General features: G+C 39.9%; 1 protein-coding gene across 4 annotated transcripts in view; it reads right to left on the reverse strand.

The window, feature by feature from the left end:
• LOC124058912 (cell migration inducing hyaluronidase 1) overlaps positions 1-15,730 on the reverse strand; it is a 157,745-nt gene that overhangs the window by 17,544 nt on the left and 124,471 nt on the right. For all 4 annotated transcript variants that reach the window (XM_046388653.1, XM_046388576.1, XM_046388742.1 and 1 more), the window contains 6 exons: positions 12,188-12,257; positions 11,552-11,680; positions 7,939-8,024; positions 7,043-7,174; positions 6,661-6,696; positions 2,506-2,661 (listed from right to left, as the gene is read on the reverse strand). In XM_046388653.1, the coding sequence (XP_046244609.1) occupies positions 2,506-2,661; positions 6,661-6,696; positions 7,043-7,174; positions 7,939-8,024; positions 11,552-11,680; positions 12,188-12,257 (609 nt within the window). The remainder of the gene's footprint in view (positions 1-2,505; positions 2,662-6,660; positions 6,697-7,042; positions 7,175-7,938; positions 8,025-11,551; positions 11,681-12,187; positions 12,258-15,730) is intronic.

The raw sequence follows: 15,730 nt of genomic DNA on the forward strand, positions 1-15,730 counted from the left end.
TCCGTCAAAGAATGTCAGACTGAAGATGAAGAATCCAGACAGAACTGCCTTGTCTTGACTTTTTCTCACATAGTGAATGAATCACTGATGACATTGCTGTTGAGACAGTCCTTCAGACACAGATTCTGACCAAGTACAGATACAAGGAGTTTAATTCCAGTTTAAGTTGCTCTCAGTATTACTCACACTTCCAATAGAAATACAAATAGCAATACAGTAGATATCAAGCTAAACCATGACAACAAAGGTATTGGTGGGGTGATGTCTGAGTTGAAATCAGTGAGATTTGTGACTGATGGCCTATCAGACCTGCTTCAAAACACTCCCAGGTCATCATTCAGCTGATGTTCTACACGGTGAGGGTGGGATGGTGAAATCCCTCAGGGTTATATGTTGAAATTTGTTTCAGCAAATAACCCTATCCCTTTCCTTATGTACTCTGCCAAGTGGGCCATGGGAAGGAACTGAATTCTAGCATACCAAGTCTGGTTCTCACACATACCAGCCCCTATTAAAGTGCTACTCCACCCAAACTCTGCTGTTGGACTATTGGCTTTAAGAGTGGCTGTCACATGTTATCAGGTTGCTTCTTTATGAAGAGCAGCAGCTGTGGTCATTTTGAATACATATTGGGTTAAGGTGGCACCATGTTTTCATAGCAGACCTCAGCTTACGAAACCATTCCTGCAGCACCTCTCTACTGACCACACATAAATGTTCCAAACACATAGGCTACATACAGAATATAGCATCACACAGAAGCAGTGTATTTAGTCATACCTTAGCAGAACTTGATTGGCTATCCATTCTAACTGGTATTAATTCAAAGTGACTACAGCTGTAATTCTTGAGTGTGACAAAATACCATTTTTTTTTACAGCCACTTTCAATATTTGATTTGCAGGTCAAAAGACATATTGACAACCTAAATACAGCTGAAAAGCAGTTGAAAGTTTAGAGGTTACAAATACAGTAACAATGTTATAACAGCATTTCACTGGCTTGAAATGAATGTGCACTGGTATCATTGGTTTTTATGTCTTATAGTTTCAGTCATATTTGGGATGCAAAGTTTACATGTAACATCTAGAATTATTATGAGAGTTCCACGTGTACTGCCACTATCCAGAACTCTGATTATCTGAAGTGTATCTGTGACTCCTCCACATTCAGAAAATCCCTCACTGACTGAGATACCACAATAGTTTGGTGGTGAGCCCTCTTTGGTAACTGACTGCCTGGACTCTGCTCTGATTCACATTTTTTTGCTGTCACCAGATTTGGCTTCTTAATTAAATCACATCCTCTGCTTTACCAGTGTCCAATTTTGATTTTTATTTCACTTTCATTCCGTGTTATTGATCATTCTATCATTTATCATCATATTAGTTGGCTCAAGTTGAGGATGCACCTGCGCACATGACAAATAGCGATCAGAAATATGGATGAGGTGTTTAATTGCCACAGTAAAAATTTCGCCAAATTTCTGTCACACTATTCCAGCTAGAATTTATTCATATAAACTGTAAAAAGAGCATTTCCAGGTCTCTGAAACCAGGTTGTGTTTAAGCGGGTGAACACATTACGTAGAATACTTCAAACCAGAGGGCTGTATTACGAAGCAAGAATTGTGCTTTGTGAGGTGACAGTGACAGTGGTTTCCAACTCAACAGGCTACAATGACACAATAAGCACTGCTTATTGACCAATCAGTTCTCTAGAAAATGACACGAGGCTTTCATGAAAGGTGTATTTCTTCATTTCATTTCTTTCCTATTGGCTGCAAGCAATGTCAAAGCACAGCACTGTGCTTTTGTTTACTGCTATTGTCCTACAACAGAGACTGATTGAAGCACTAAAACCTTGTTCCTGTTGTACTGTATATATAAAAGCACCGCTATGAATTATGTTTTAATAATTACTTTTTATTTGCTCCCACATCCAAACTGACACTGCCTAGGTTTGACCTGAAGGCATACATACATGCCATAGGAATATGTCTTAGCAACACTTTATTTTAATGAAATACACAAATGTAATTCCAGTCAGATTTGTGCCTTAATGATGGACCAGTGAGTAACGGTTTAGTGAGGTCAGATAAAAGAATGATATCCTGGATATGGTGAACTTGCTTTAGAGTGCAGGCCTCTGGAAACTATCATATTACATGTAAACAGTTACATGTCAGTTTACGGATAGGATGTACTTCACATATTCAAATGCTTTTAACGCAGTGGTTATATGTCACCTAGGGATCTTTCACTTCTCACCTTTTCAAGCTGCAATAATGACCTGTTTTGGCTGTTTGAGCAACAGGCTGAAAATAAAACATCTAATGCTGACAAATGATCATCTTATAAATCTCCAACACCAACATTACATCAATCTGAGGATGGTTTTAAGCCTCTAACGCAACTATAAATGCGGCTAATGAAAGTGAAGTGAAAAGTTTGTTGGCTGTAAAACCAAAACAACAAGCTAAAATAGGCTACAACTGTCACTTACATGCCACGTGGCAGGGTTCTGCCATTGAGGTCAGAGCCCCCGAGGCCCCAGATACGGTTGTCAGGCAAGGGCATCCCACGATTGTCACTTTCACCCACAAACAGCGAGTTTTTCACCTGCTGATGAGAGCCGTCATCATCTGGAAACGTTCCTCCGCTGCTCGTGTTGAGAGAATAGACATAGCAGTAGAATCAGTGCGCTTATTCATTCCACAGTTTGAATTTTCTTTGTTATTCAAACATCAGGTCCAACACATTGTTCAAAGAATTAAAAAACTGGGAGTGCAATTTCTTGTTCAGTGAGTACAGCCCTAACATGTGAGGCCATATTAGCAGGTAGGTAACTAGTAGGAACACAGAGTTTGTGTCATTAATACATATAGATGGACGATATGTTTCCATTTCATCCCAATGTGCAAAAAGTGAAACAAAAATATCTCAGATAACAAGCTCTGTTATCTTCCATTAGTGACATCATTTACAGCCAACATTTGTTCTTTACTGTCAGTCATGATCTTTTATCCCCTTCTTATAATGTCAAATAACCAATTAAAACTAAACGTGTTAGAAAAATGAACACTTGAACATGCATGAGCCTCATAAGAATTATTTAAAATGACAGAGGCCATCTTTGAAAAATTGATTTGACGTGTACTTTGATGTTTTAGTCTGGTCCGTGTCCTGTCTTCTAACCTGGATTGGGAGGGGCCCTATACTGGAGCAGCCACCAGGGGGCAATAAAGATGTTTTAGATTCACTTTGGGGAGCTCTCATGTTGCTCGTCTTTATTCTATAGTGGTGTGCACTTTAATTTAGTTTTATGTTCTGATTTTCCAGAGCAAGAGCAGCAATGGTCGTGGTAAAAAATTGATGGAATGAATACAAATGCAATATAACTGTTACATGTCACTCTTAGCCTTTTAAGAGTGGGTAGGAGGTACTTGAGCTTAACAAGGTTTGAAAGGTGGATTTTACAATCATTTTAGCCGCACTCTAAGATGAACTGGGTCCAGATCATTTCCTTAATTTGTATAGTAAAGTTCAAATAATTCACCATGTACAAAGTGCATGTGTGATGTGTACATCTAATTAAGATTAAGGGAGTGGCTAATTTCTAACTCCAGACAGAGAGCTGTTCATAGTAACCATGTACGAACTAATGCTGCAACAGAAGTGCATGTAGATCTTAGGTCCTTTGTTAGTGTAGACAGGTGGATGTAGAATATAGATAGCAGTAGAAGTGACACAAACTGTGTGATACTTGAGAGGGAAAAGATGAGTACAGGAAAGGAAGGGAAATAGTAATTCCAATTCCAGGTTGTAGCTTTGGAAAAGTGGAAACTCTGGTCACTGGAGACAGGTGGGAGGAGATGGTAGTCGCCAGGAATTTTAATTAGAGATTGGAAGGACATTCAGAGTAAAGTTTTCTTTGGGATGTTTTTGCACATGAGTGTGCTTAACCAGGGTTCTCTTAGAGATAGACATTCTTAGACATTCTTTCTTTTTTTATGACTTCATGTAAATGTGTGAGTTTAATGTAGATTTATTATGCAAATGTCACTCGTTATATGTGCAATGTCTGCATCATATTTCAGTTCAGCTGATTCTCACGAGTAATGTAATCTATCTATCTTTAATGAATGTAAAGGGGTTAAAAAGGTAAACAAATATGTCAGATCAAGTGACAGAAAAAAACTGATAGTGAATTGTCACGAGTTATTGTTGTAGGGGCAAAGTGTTCTACAATATGAACATTTGTATTAAAAGTAGAGTGATGGAAAATACATTTGTGATCAAAAGTGCAAGTAGACTATTAATGATAAATCACGCAGTTATCGTTGTAGTCGCTGAACTGGAAAATCAGAAACCTGAAAGCTGGAACCATTTTGAATAATGAATGTACACCATTGTTCTGCAGCAGTCCGGTGAATCAAACATGTGGGGTGGAGCTTATAAGGTACAGTAAGCCCATTTATCATTTGGTCAAGCTATTTGACTATTAAATTGGCAAGGGATCTCCCTATGTAACTATGTTGATCTGTACTGAGTTAAATTAATATGGTTTGAACCCCCTGAATGTTTGGCTGAACCAAAAATTCAAGTGTAGACTCCATTGTCCCTGCATACTTAATTCTCTGGAATATCTGGCTGCTATACTTGTATTGGCTTACTACAATATATTACTATTGCTGCTATTCATATCATGCCCAGCAACACATAAGTAAACACAGCGTCTTTGCTGAGCTATTCAACTTTTCACAAAGTCTTTTGCATCTCATTATTCAAGTGGAAGTATCAAGTGAAACTAACATTGTTAGACGTTCTCAGTCTTTTCCAGGCAAGGCGAAAAGCAAGTGACCCTGATATTTAAAGGTGGCTTTCAGCAATTTTAGACATTAAGATCATTTTATGAGTCAACTACATCTAAAAATAATAACACAATGTTGACTTTTGGTTTTATGCTGGCACTGATGGTGGACCAAAAGGCCTGGCTCACAATCTCTGTTCCAGTTAATCCCAAATGTGTTTGATGGAGTTGAGGTCAGGACTCTGTGCAGGTCAGTGAAGTTCTTCCACACCAAACTCACCCAGCCATGTCTTCTTGGACCTTGCTTTGTGCACTGGGGCACAGCTATGCTAGAATAACAATGGTCTTCCCCAAACTGTTGCCACAAAGTTGGAAGAATAGCATTGTCCACAATGTCTTGGTCAACTTTAAGATTTCCTTTCACTGGAAGTGAGGGGCTGAGCCCAACCTCTGAGAAACAGCCCCATACCACACCTGTATTCAGTAGCATACGACTAGCAGGCTTTTACAAAGAGATGCTATCCATTTACAAGGATTCAAGGATTCAAAGAGCTTTATTGTCATTTCACACATGAGGTGGAACAAAATTAGTTTCCCTGGTCCCGGTATAAGCCCAATAACCAATACTAACTACTATAAATATAAAACATCACTATATAAATATAAGAAATACAAGAACTACATTACATTATGGGAGCTGTACATCCAGTGTATTTGGAGCTTGATATCAGACTAAAAGGATTTCTCAGTCTCAGTCCCTCACCTATATGGAAGTATAGCACCACATGATAACTGTAGAACCCTTTTCAACACTACTGCGCTAGCGGGTCTATTCTATGTACATCTTGGACCTCCAGTATTTGTGGGAGGTATTTTCATTAAGACTTTGCCTACATTAAGATGTCTAAATTTTAAAATGCCATTCTAAAAATAATGTGCCCACAAAAGTGTTTTAAGTTTGTAGAAACATCTGAACAACATTCAAACTAAATCTCAACATCTCAACAACAATCTCAAACACGCTTAAAAATGCCCCCTACCCCACCCCCAATATATTTTACATAAAAAATAAACAATAAAAATTGATATGCTATGACAGGCACCAATACACCACCGAAATAATAAATGGCATTTTTTTTTTAACCATAATCCTGACCAAAGTAATTGCCATTAAAGAAACTGCCAGTAACATTCTCCAGCATGACAGTATACAGGAGTTCTGGGTGTTGTTTGTTCAAGTGGTGTTGGCATCAGCAGAAGCTGTTTCTCAACTGCTGTGAGGTACAAACAATGTCAAACATGGCTCTGTTGTGTACTCGGCTATACTGAAATTTAAAATTAATGTTCACAGAGAGAATTTGTTGATCTTAGCTGTATTGGCACACGAACCCCAACCTTAAATAGCCTGCCTTGCATCATTATTTTGAGAAATCTCTGTTTATACATTGTAACACAAAGTCAAAGTGTTTTTAATATCGTAACAGCTCTATTCATACAGTAAAACTGCCGTTTATTAATTGAACAGGGGTCTGACACAAAGAGAAAACACGCACACAAACTTCATGTGAAAACACATTTTGCACTCTTAGGTACCCTGTTTTGTAAATTCAGATGAAAATTCCCCACCAATTCCTACCTCTGTGACCACTGCACCCATAAATTACTTTTCACATTGCATCAAAACACACAGTGCATCCTAAGCAGACTCATTATAAGGTCTTTTTCAACTCACACTTCACTCACACAGACAGACATAGGGATAGAAAGAGAGGGGGAGGGGTCCTGCAGCATCACCAAAAATATGCAATATGAGCAGTGATTTAATGTTTTGGGGGGGGGGGGTCTTACCTTGCCAGAGTGAGGCCTATGCCATTATCAGCAAATCTAAACAAGAAAGAGAGAATATTAGTACTGTGAGCACCACAGCAGTCTGAGGTCTCCAGGTAACACACATGCACACGCATATGCACACACACATGCATGCATGCACGCACGCACGCACGCACACACACACACACACACACAGTCTGAAGGAGATAAAAAGTTATCATTAGATCGGGATGAATTTTTCATTTTCATCTCTGTCATTAAATGTGCAACGACCTGTGCTTGTCTATCTGAAACTCATAACGAAGATTTTTAACTGAAAGTTGGGAACTCCACTCAGGCAAACATCAGTCATTCATTTACTGAAATTGAAAGTATTCCTTAGCACCGAGGTAGTACTTACTGGCAATCATCCAGCCAGACATCCCCTCCTCTCAGCCAGGCTCCATGGTCTTGGTTCTTATAGGCTACAAAGTGGTGGATTAGAGCAGGAACTCTAGGTTTGAAGGGGTCAGCATCCTGGTGGGGACCGTATCTAAACAATACATCAGCATCACAGACATACACACAGTAAACAAAACAGAGTATCAGCAATTATATACTTAATTTCTATATATATTCAGGGCAGCAAAGTAAAAAGTTAAAAACAAGTCTGTCACTTTAACGCTGTAACTTTTAACATTTTTATATAGAGAGAAGTCTTATTGCTCTTAATAAGTACATTTAATACTGTAAAGCTTCATCTGAAGTACAGTTCTAAAAATAATAATAAGAAGAAGAAAAAGAAGAATCCCATTCTATCCTAACTGACAGAGAGGCAGTTACAGAATTCAAATATACTGAATTACTATTGAATTGCTGCTGACATATATTTTGAGTAGTTAAAAACTCTGCTGCTTTTGTCAAGTCATGACCACTGTCCATTACAAGTTGCTTTTGACCTCTTTTCAGGCAATGCAATCTGTGAGAAAGCTTTCTGAGAGAGACAAGATGTTTATTCTTTGAAGAGCATCAATGAATTGAAGAGGGAGTGATGTGCTGGGTGTATTCATATTGAAATGATGAGGTCAGGATGACAAGTTCCCTCTAACCACATGGGACTGGGATTTTACTTTTTCATTTCTACTTGAGTGGATTTCAGATTGAGTAATCTCATTTCTGACACAGTAGGAGTTACTGTGGTTCTATACCAATCTGTCAGTTACAAAACAGGAAACATGACCAGTACAGACTGAGAAATCCATCACCCTAAATTGTAATGGGTGTGATGTGACTTGAGCTTGTCATGCAGTCTCTGACCTGGCGCCAACCAGAGACAGGAAGGGTCTTTTGTCCTTGTCGTTTGCCATGGTGGTCTTTACACCATTATCAAGAATCATTCCGGCCTGGAACAGATGGAAGATAAACTACATGTCAGGCTGTATAAAACACCAAACACAAATCAAACAAATCAAACAAATCTGTTAGAAATAAGTTGTCCTTATGAAAGGCACTTGATTTACACAAGTCTGACTGTGTTTGTTCATATTTTATGCTCTGCTGGAATACAATTTTGTCTCTATTTTTAATGTGAAATGAATATGAAGAAAATCTTTATTTAATAGCTGACCTTTTAGTTAAGCCGAAACAGTTTTTTACTGTTTATTGTTTATTTTAGTGTTATTCTCTCCCTTCGTGCAGGAAGGATGCATGAGTGCGAAACATGTGTATTGGCTTCTTCAACCAATAATTCAGGCTTAGTAGTAGAGGACTTTTTCTTTTCACTGTCATGCCCAGACACATGTTGGATCAGGTCCCAATTGAGAGCAGTGCATTCAGATTAAATCAGTTGTAGCTGCTCTCATTTATATCATCGGTCTTAGTGAATAGCCTGCTACATTCTGCGGCTCTGACAGTGTTTGGTGTAGATTTAATAAAGCTGTCTTTTAACCTTGCCCTGCTCACTTCTCACTTCTGTTACTGAAAGGGAAGCAAGCAGCTGCTGCAATCGCAGCAAAGGGAGATGTAAATTTAAATAACCATATGTGACGGTTTAAAGCAGCATTAAGATTTTTTTGACAATCAAAGGGCAGAATGCAACACAACCCTGCTAAATCATAGATTTATCAAGCTCTTATAGCTAGGATGTTAGCTAACATTGAAAATCTGGTCTATTAATAGTAATACTCTGCATTTATAGTCTTTCGAGTGTGGTGACTTTTCATTGCCTTTCCAAAGCCAAGGATACAATAGAATAGATTCGGGTCTTCTCCAAACTGTTGCCACAAAGTTGGAAGCATAGCATTGTCCATAATGTCTTGGTATGCTGAAGCATTAAGATTTCCCTTCCCTGGAAGTAAGGGACCAAGCCCAATCCATGATAAACAGCCCCATCCCAATACTTTTGTCTATAGAGTATTAGCCAGGGGCAGCCTTAAGTCCAATGTAGGCTAGCATGGCTCCCATTCTGGGTTTCTTTCCTACCCTTTCAGAGCTGTCCGGCTGGTTTGGCTGAACGTTCAAAAGGTGCCATGAGTAGTCACTACTATTACTGTAAATTTTGTATGTTCTTGACTGGAGAGCTTGACAGCCGTGGCGACAATAATGAAACACAGCATGGCAAAGGCGTAGGTCGTTAGTGGTAACCGGGCTTCATCACTGACTTAAAATCAAGGATAAACCTAAAATATTCCATAACTAGGCTGAAAACAAGTGCTCACAAACAAGTTATCCACAGCTGTTTTGGAGCTCTTACAGCATAATACTTTTAGAGTACCATAAAATAAAAAAATAGTTTTAATGATAAAACCCATGCTCTGCCTGTTCAAAACTAAGACACCTCTACTGTGTTGCTACTCTGAACGCTCAACCTGCAGCCCTGACACAATCTCTCTCTCACAAACATCCTGGGGTGGCACCCTGACATGAGTTATGCTCCCATTAGGATGATCCAAATTAAAAGTGAAGAAGGGAAGGATAGAGTGAGATGGGAAAGAAAAGAGATCACTTTTGGGGGCAGGGAAAGGAGGGAGATAACAATAACACTTCCGCTCCACCAGCGCCTCATAAATCTCTTTCTGCTCGAGCTGTGCTTGATGCCGCAGGCACCTCCAAACTCTCTCCTGTCCTCTCCATCTCATCTTTCTCCTTTGGCTCACTTTCCTGTTTCTGTTGTCTGGCCTCGATTTTGTTATTCGCACTATGTACCTACTGCTTTTACTCTCATCGTTTCATGGGAGGTCACATGTTACACTCTGGTTTTCTCTCCCTTCAGTTTTTAATGCTGTATTACCGTCCATTTTTCAGCAGCCCTTGCAAAAACGACACGAATAAATGCGTAATTAATATTTTCAGACTTTCAGACTTTCAGTTATGGAAAGAACTGAAAGAAAGAATTTTTCAGTCTGTGTCACTTCATGAACCCTTAAACCCTCTTGAAGTTGCAGAGTTAAAGTGTTAAAGTTTTACAACAAACTATGACTAAAAAACAAGTGATTGTGTGCCGAGTTGTGTAAAAGCCCAATGTACTCTAACTGTGCCAAGGTCTATGTTTGGTTCTGTGTGCATTTACAAGCACTCTGCCTTTTAAAATGACTTTGTCATTGGCAGTGACCAGAACAAGTAGCCAGGTAGAATGCTGAGGCTAGTCTAGTTGATGTGCACAGCCAGCTAAATTTCCTGAGCTGTTCTGTTTTCATCGCCACATAAGCATTATTGCAATACATTACCATATACTGTCATTTATTCGTACCTCTGTGGCATGTCCTGGTCTGTCAAAAAGGACCCAAGCACAGGAGGCAACACTATGCACCAGTGGGTTCTGGCCTTCACATTGTCTATTAATTCCTTATCATGCCCTCAAAGAGCATTATCTGACTTATACAATGGTCACTTACCAAGAAAAACAACTGAGTCCATTAATTCATATTTTCCATTTTTTCCAATGAGAATTTCATCCATCCATCCATCCATGTTCTATACCGCTTATCCGTCAGGGTCGCGGGGGAGCTGGAGCCTATCCCAGCTGACTACGGGCGAGAGGCGGGGTTCACCCTGGACTGGTCGCCAGTCAATCACAGGGCCAACACACAAAGACAGACAACCATACACTCTCACACTCACACCTAGGGGCAATTTAGAGTAGCCAATTAACCTAATGTGCATGTTTTTGGTATTGTGGGAGGAAGCCGGAGAACCCGGAGAAAACCCACGCAGGCACAGGGAGAACATGCAAACTCCACATAGAAGGGCCCAGACCGGGATTCGAACCTGGAACCCTCTTGCTATGAGGCGACAGTGCTAACCACTGCACCACCGTCCCGCCCATGAGAATTTCAAATTTTTCAAAAGTTATATAACTGTCCAAAACCTGGAACAATCATTACCATCCCATAAGGTTCCAATGCAATGGCAATGCTGTTCACTACTCAAGTAAATAGATTGAACCCATGATGTGGCAACACGAGATATTGCTTGTCCACTTAGCTGACATTATGCTAACAAGATTCAAAGTCAATAATGCTGCACGTCATTGAAAAAGAGTAAATATAATTTGACAGTATGATTGACAACAAGACTGTCTTGCCATGCAACCCTGTCACTGCCCCAAGTCAATCTCAAGATTTTCACCAAGAGATGATGGTCCACTGTCAGGCACAGCCTGAAGTAGAAAGTAGAAAATAGAGAGCAAGCATTCATTTAGAATGGACAATTTGACTGCAACTACTTATTTGGTGTCCATTATCAGGAATTAATGGACACCCTGTAGCCAGTCAGAATCAAGTATTCACTATAGCAGCAGTCATATAGTTGTTTTGATATTAATTAGTAAGTTTGTTGGTATGACCCGGTCTGTAGGGTCAACCCCGTATAAACCATGTCGTACTAAAGCGGTTCTTTCCTTACCCCAGCATCCGTCCATCTTTGGACTCACCCTGTAGTTGGAATGGGCTCTGTTGTTGGTGAACTGGCCCATAGGTGTGTGTTCCGTGCGTCCTGGGGAGTACATCCCTTCTGAAGGGCCAGTGGGGACATGGTGGAAGATAAACCAGAACCCTGTTTCCTGAATGTTCACACACATACACAGATAAAAAAAAAAGAGACTGTCAAGATTCAGGTTCTGTAATTAGTATAAATGTAGAGCAGAAAAAAAAAACAACAAAAAATAACATGCGCATGTGTAGATTCATGCAGAGATCTTTTTGTTCACACACAAACACATGCACCCTCCCACACACAACCTCGGCATGTCATCCTGTCTCTTGTTGTGTTCTTTGCAGGTATGCAAATGAGAACAGTTATTACACTGGCGAGGATAAATGAGACTCCATTCCACCCGACATATCCTTGTGAAATCCCAGAAGTATGGTCATAATTGGCACTCTATCATAGTGAAAGTACATCAGTGCCTCTGTCTGTTGTCTACTTGATTCTGAAGCTAATAGGAGTACACAGCCATTAATTTTACCTGGCAACTTGTTAATGAGACAGACCTCCACCCTGAGAGAGATGAGGGGGAGAAGAGAGGTGGGTGAGGTAAGAGAGTGAAAAGCCAAAGCAAGAAACTCACCTCTGAGCCTGCAGCAGCACAGTTGATGAGGTTGTTATTGGGGTTGGCGATCCAGAAAGTTGAAGTCGCGCTATACAGAAGGATTGTGTCGAAAAGGAAAAAGAGAAAAACAGCTTGGTTATTGGATTTCAAACAAATAGTTTTAAGCAGTGATGTAGTGGTAAATAAAGGCAGGATGAACTCTCCCTCTCAAAAAACAGGTTTTGCACAACCGCACTGCTTAATGTTTGTATAAATTCAGTCCTATAAGGCACATGCAAGCAAACTGATATCTTCTTTCATTCTTTCAGCAAAACCAAGCTCAAATTTCCACAACTACAATATCATCATTTCACCCTAGAAAGGTGGCAAACTCATTTGCAAACAAATTGTGGCAAAGCGGGTTATCCTCTGCTACATCCCTCATCTTGACCTATCTGTTAACCTCCCTTCTCAATTCTGCAGCCTTAACAAGGATATTCGCTCCTCTCCCCATCACCCCCTGCAGCAGCTCAGTCTGGATGAGAAAGGAATTAGCTCTGGTGTAATCAACGTCTCAGCCATCCCCAATCAAGGTTCAACACCCCCGACCCCCACCCCCCAAGGCTCCTTGATGTGTTTTCTGTCAAAGAGGATGAGAAGGAGGAAGTTCTGACCCAGACAAAGAGGAGAGAGCAGACAGAATCTCTTGTCTCTTTCAGAGAGCCATGTTTGATCAACTGACAGTGAAGGTGTATGGATGTTGCCCCATTCCTCTGACATCGCTCCGTAACAATTAATGCATGTCTAAAGGTCCAATGTGTCCATGTGTGTTTTTGTGTGTGCATAAAAAAAACAGGGTGGAATGATGAAATTCCTCCAATGTGAATAATAAATTATTTTTATTTCTTTAGATTGAAGGTGAATGTAACAGAGACAGACAGCTTAACAGTCTGACAAAGAGTCAAGGTCACACAAGCTCAAAATATTCAGACATGCTGGTTTGCTTCGAGGCAACACTGAATCATTTACATGGAAGTCTCTGTCTGTAGTTCTGTCAGTTACTGTACACTGTAACATGGATCTGGCATGTGGGTAAGGAAACTACATTTCTTATAAACTGATTCCATTTCTGTCAAAATGCTGACAGAATTTACATTGACTGTTTGTAATCGGAATAATTTATTTTGTTGTTGCTTAAATAAACCAATTAAGAGCTAATGGTTCTTGGTTCTCTTCCCTTTAGCAGTTTTTCTCTATGAAGACAGCCGTGGTTGTATTTGACCAGATTATTAAATCCCTGTTATATATCTAGAGATGGATGTAATTCTAAAAATTCATTATTCACAATACCCCTATTTCTCTGCTTACTCGCCGTGCACTCAAACTGCAATGTGCAGATTAAAGGTCTTCTTGTACTTGAGCAGAACTAGTTCATGCGATATGCTGTCCGCTGGTCTTTTTGCTCATTACATACACTATATAGACAAAAGTACTGGGACACAAAATAGACTTCAAAATTCTCCTACTTACATATAAAGCCCTAAATGGACTCGCCCCATCATACCTGCAGGATCTAATAGTCCCATATATTCCCAATAGAACACTCAGATCACAGAGTGCAGGTTTACTTGCAGTTCCCAGAATTCCTAAAAGTAGAACAGGAGGACGAGCCTTTAGCTATCAGGCACCCCTGCTGTGGAACCAGTTGCCAATCTGGGTTCAACAGGCAAACACCACCTCCACTTTTAAGACCAGACTTAAAACCTTTCTGTTTAGTAAAGCGTATAGTTAGCCTCAAACAAAGTGTGTAGGGCTGGTAGGCATAGTTACAGTCACTTCTTGATATACAGCCACAGGTAGAATAGGGCTGACTAACTCTTAGTCTTTAATCTCTATCATAGCTAAGCTGCTATAGGCCTATGCTGCCAGGAGACACAAACATGATCCACCGAGCAGTTACTCCATCTCCCCAATACCACCACCATCTCTATTCCCCCACCTCCTCAACACCACCGCCATCTCTACTTTCCCACCTCCTCTCCTCAGGTCAGCATATAATTCATTATTTTATGTCACTAACTGTGTGTCCAGTTCTCCTCATAGTTTTGTGTCTCTCCCTCCCTTTCTTTCTCTCTCTGTATCTTTCTGCATGTCTCTCTCCATCCAGATCTACATGTTGAACTGCATCTGGCCCTCTGACAAACCCAGTGTCTACTGTCAACATCTGCCCATGTCATTCTTCTATGTAGTGCTCCTAAACAACATATCAGCTGAAAAACAAATAAATACAATACATAGTCCTTTCCAACAACCTGTCATGTTTGTCCTTTGTAATGTAGGATTTTTATTGCATGTATGTTTCTCTCTCTCTCTCTTTCATCCTCTCTGTCCTGTCTACCCCTTCTTTCCCCTCCTTCACCCAGCCGACTATCAGCAGGATGGTTCTCCCTTGTGAGCTGGGTCCTGCTCAAGGTTTCTTCCTGTTAAAAGGGAGTTTTTCCTTGTCACTGTCTGCTTGCTCGGGGGTTCAGGCTCTGGGTTTCTGTAAAGCACCTAGAGACAATTATGGTTCAACCATGGATCGGGTCATAAAAATTGTCATTCTGTTTAATAGCGGATTGGATGAGGACTTTTGATGAGGAAAATATCAATCACATTACCTATAACAATCCCACAGCCGCAGATAACTGTGGTTCCCCATAAAGAGAGAAATGCTGTGCATGAGACACAGCAGTTTCATTATTTATTGAAATTTTCCAGCACACTGCCTGGATTTGGTCCATGTTCTGTGCTCTTCTACACATCCAAACATTCACACATAGTCCACATTCATACAGTGAAGCTGTCTGGAGCAGCTGTTCTTATTCCGAGCAACAATGGTGCTGTCTAAAAATATTTCAGAATCTAAAGGTTTAATTCTTTTTCCACTGGAGAGCTCCATCTGTTCTGTCAAGTTTATAACGACAATTTTCCTTTTTTGTAGTGTGTTTGCTGTAGTGACATTATTGCCGACATTTTAATTTTAATCTATATTCTGTTCCCATTACACACATTTATCATCAGTTCAGTCTCTCTTAAGTCTAGCTCTTTTTGTTCATTACTTCACCTCTATCTTAGATTTCCAGATTTTCAAAGTGTATCCATTACTGTTTGCTTTTTTATGGCTATAGAAAACATCTTTCACATTTGCACCAGGCATAATGAGAAAATCATTCTAGTTCCATTTGCAGCTATGTGAGGAAAACCAGCTTAATGTAATGAATATAAATAAGAATGGCAGATTTGCAGTTCAGGTCCACATCAGCTTACCACATGGCAGCACTACAAAACCTCCACTTTTCCCCTCTACTCTCTCTTGTTGCTTTTTTTGGTGTGCCTCTCTGTGTTTTCATTGTTGCAGGTTAACCCAGTTATGGGTATCATGGAGTTATATTTTATTTTAAAGGTAAAATGCCAGAATTTGTTTGAATGTTAATGTCTCTTGTCCAGTAGTATAACATAACTCTCATTAAAATCAGTGGAAAAAAAAGTGTCCAATAGCAAAGACATGGTTTATGTTCATATAGTAGGTAGGTCAGTGAC

Source organism: Scatophagus argus, chromosome 1 (assembly GCF_020382885.2).
Source record: "Scatophagus argus isolate fScaArg1 chromosome 1, fScaArg1.pri, whole genome shotgun sequence".
In the NCBI taxonomy this organism is placed as follows: Eukaryota; Metazoa; Chordata; class Actinopteri; family Scatophagidae; genus Scatophagus; species Scatophagus argus.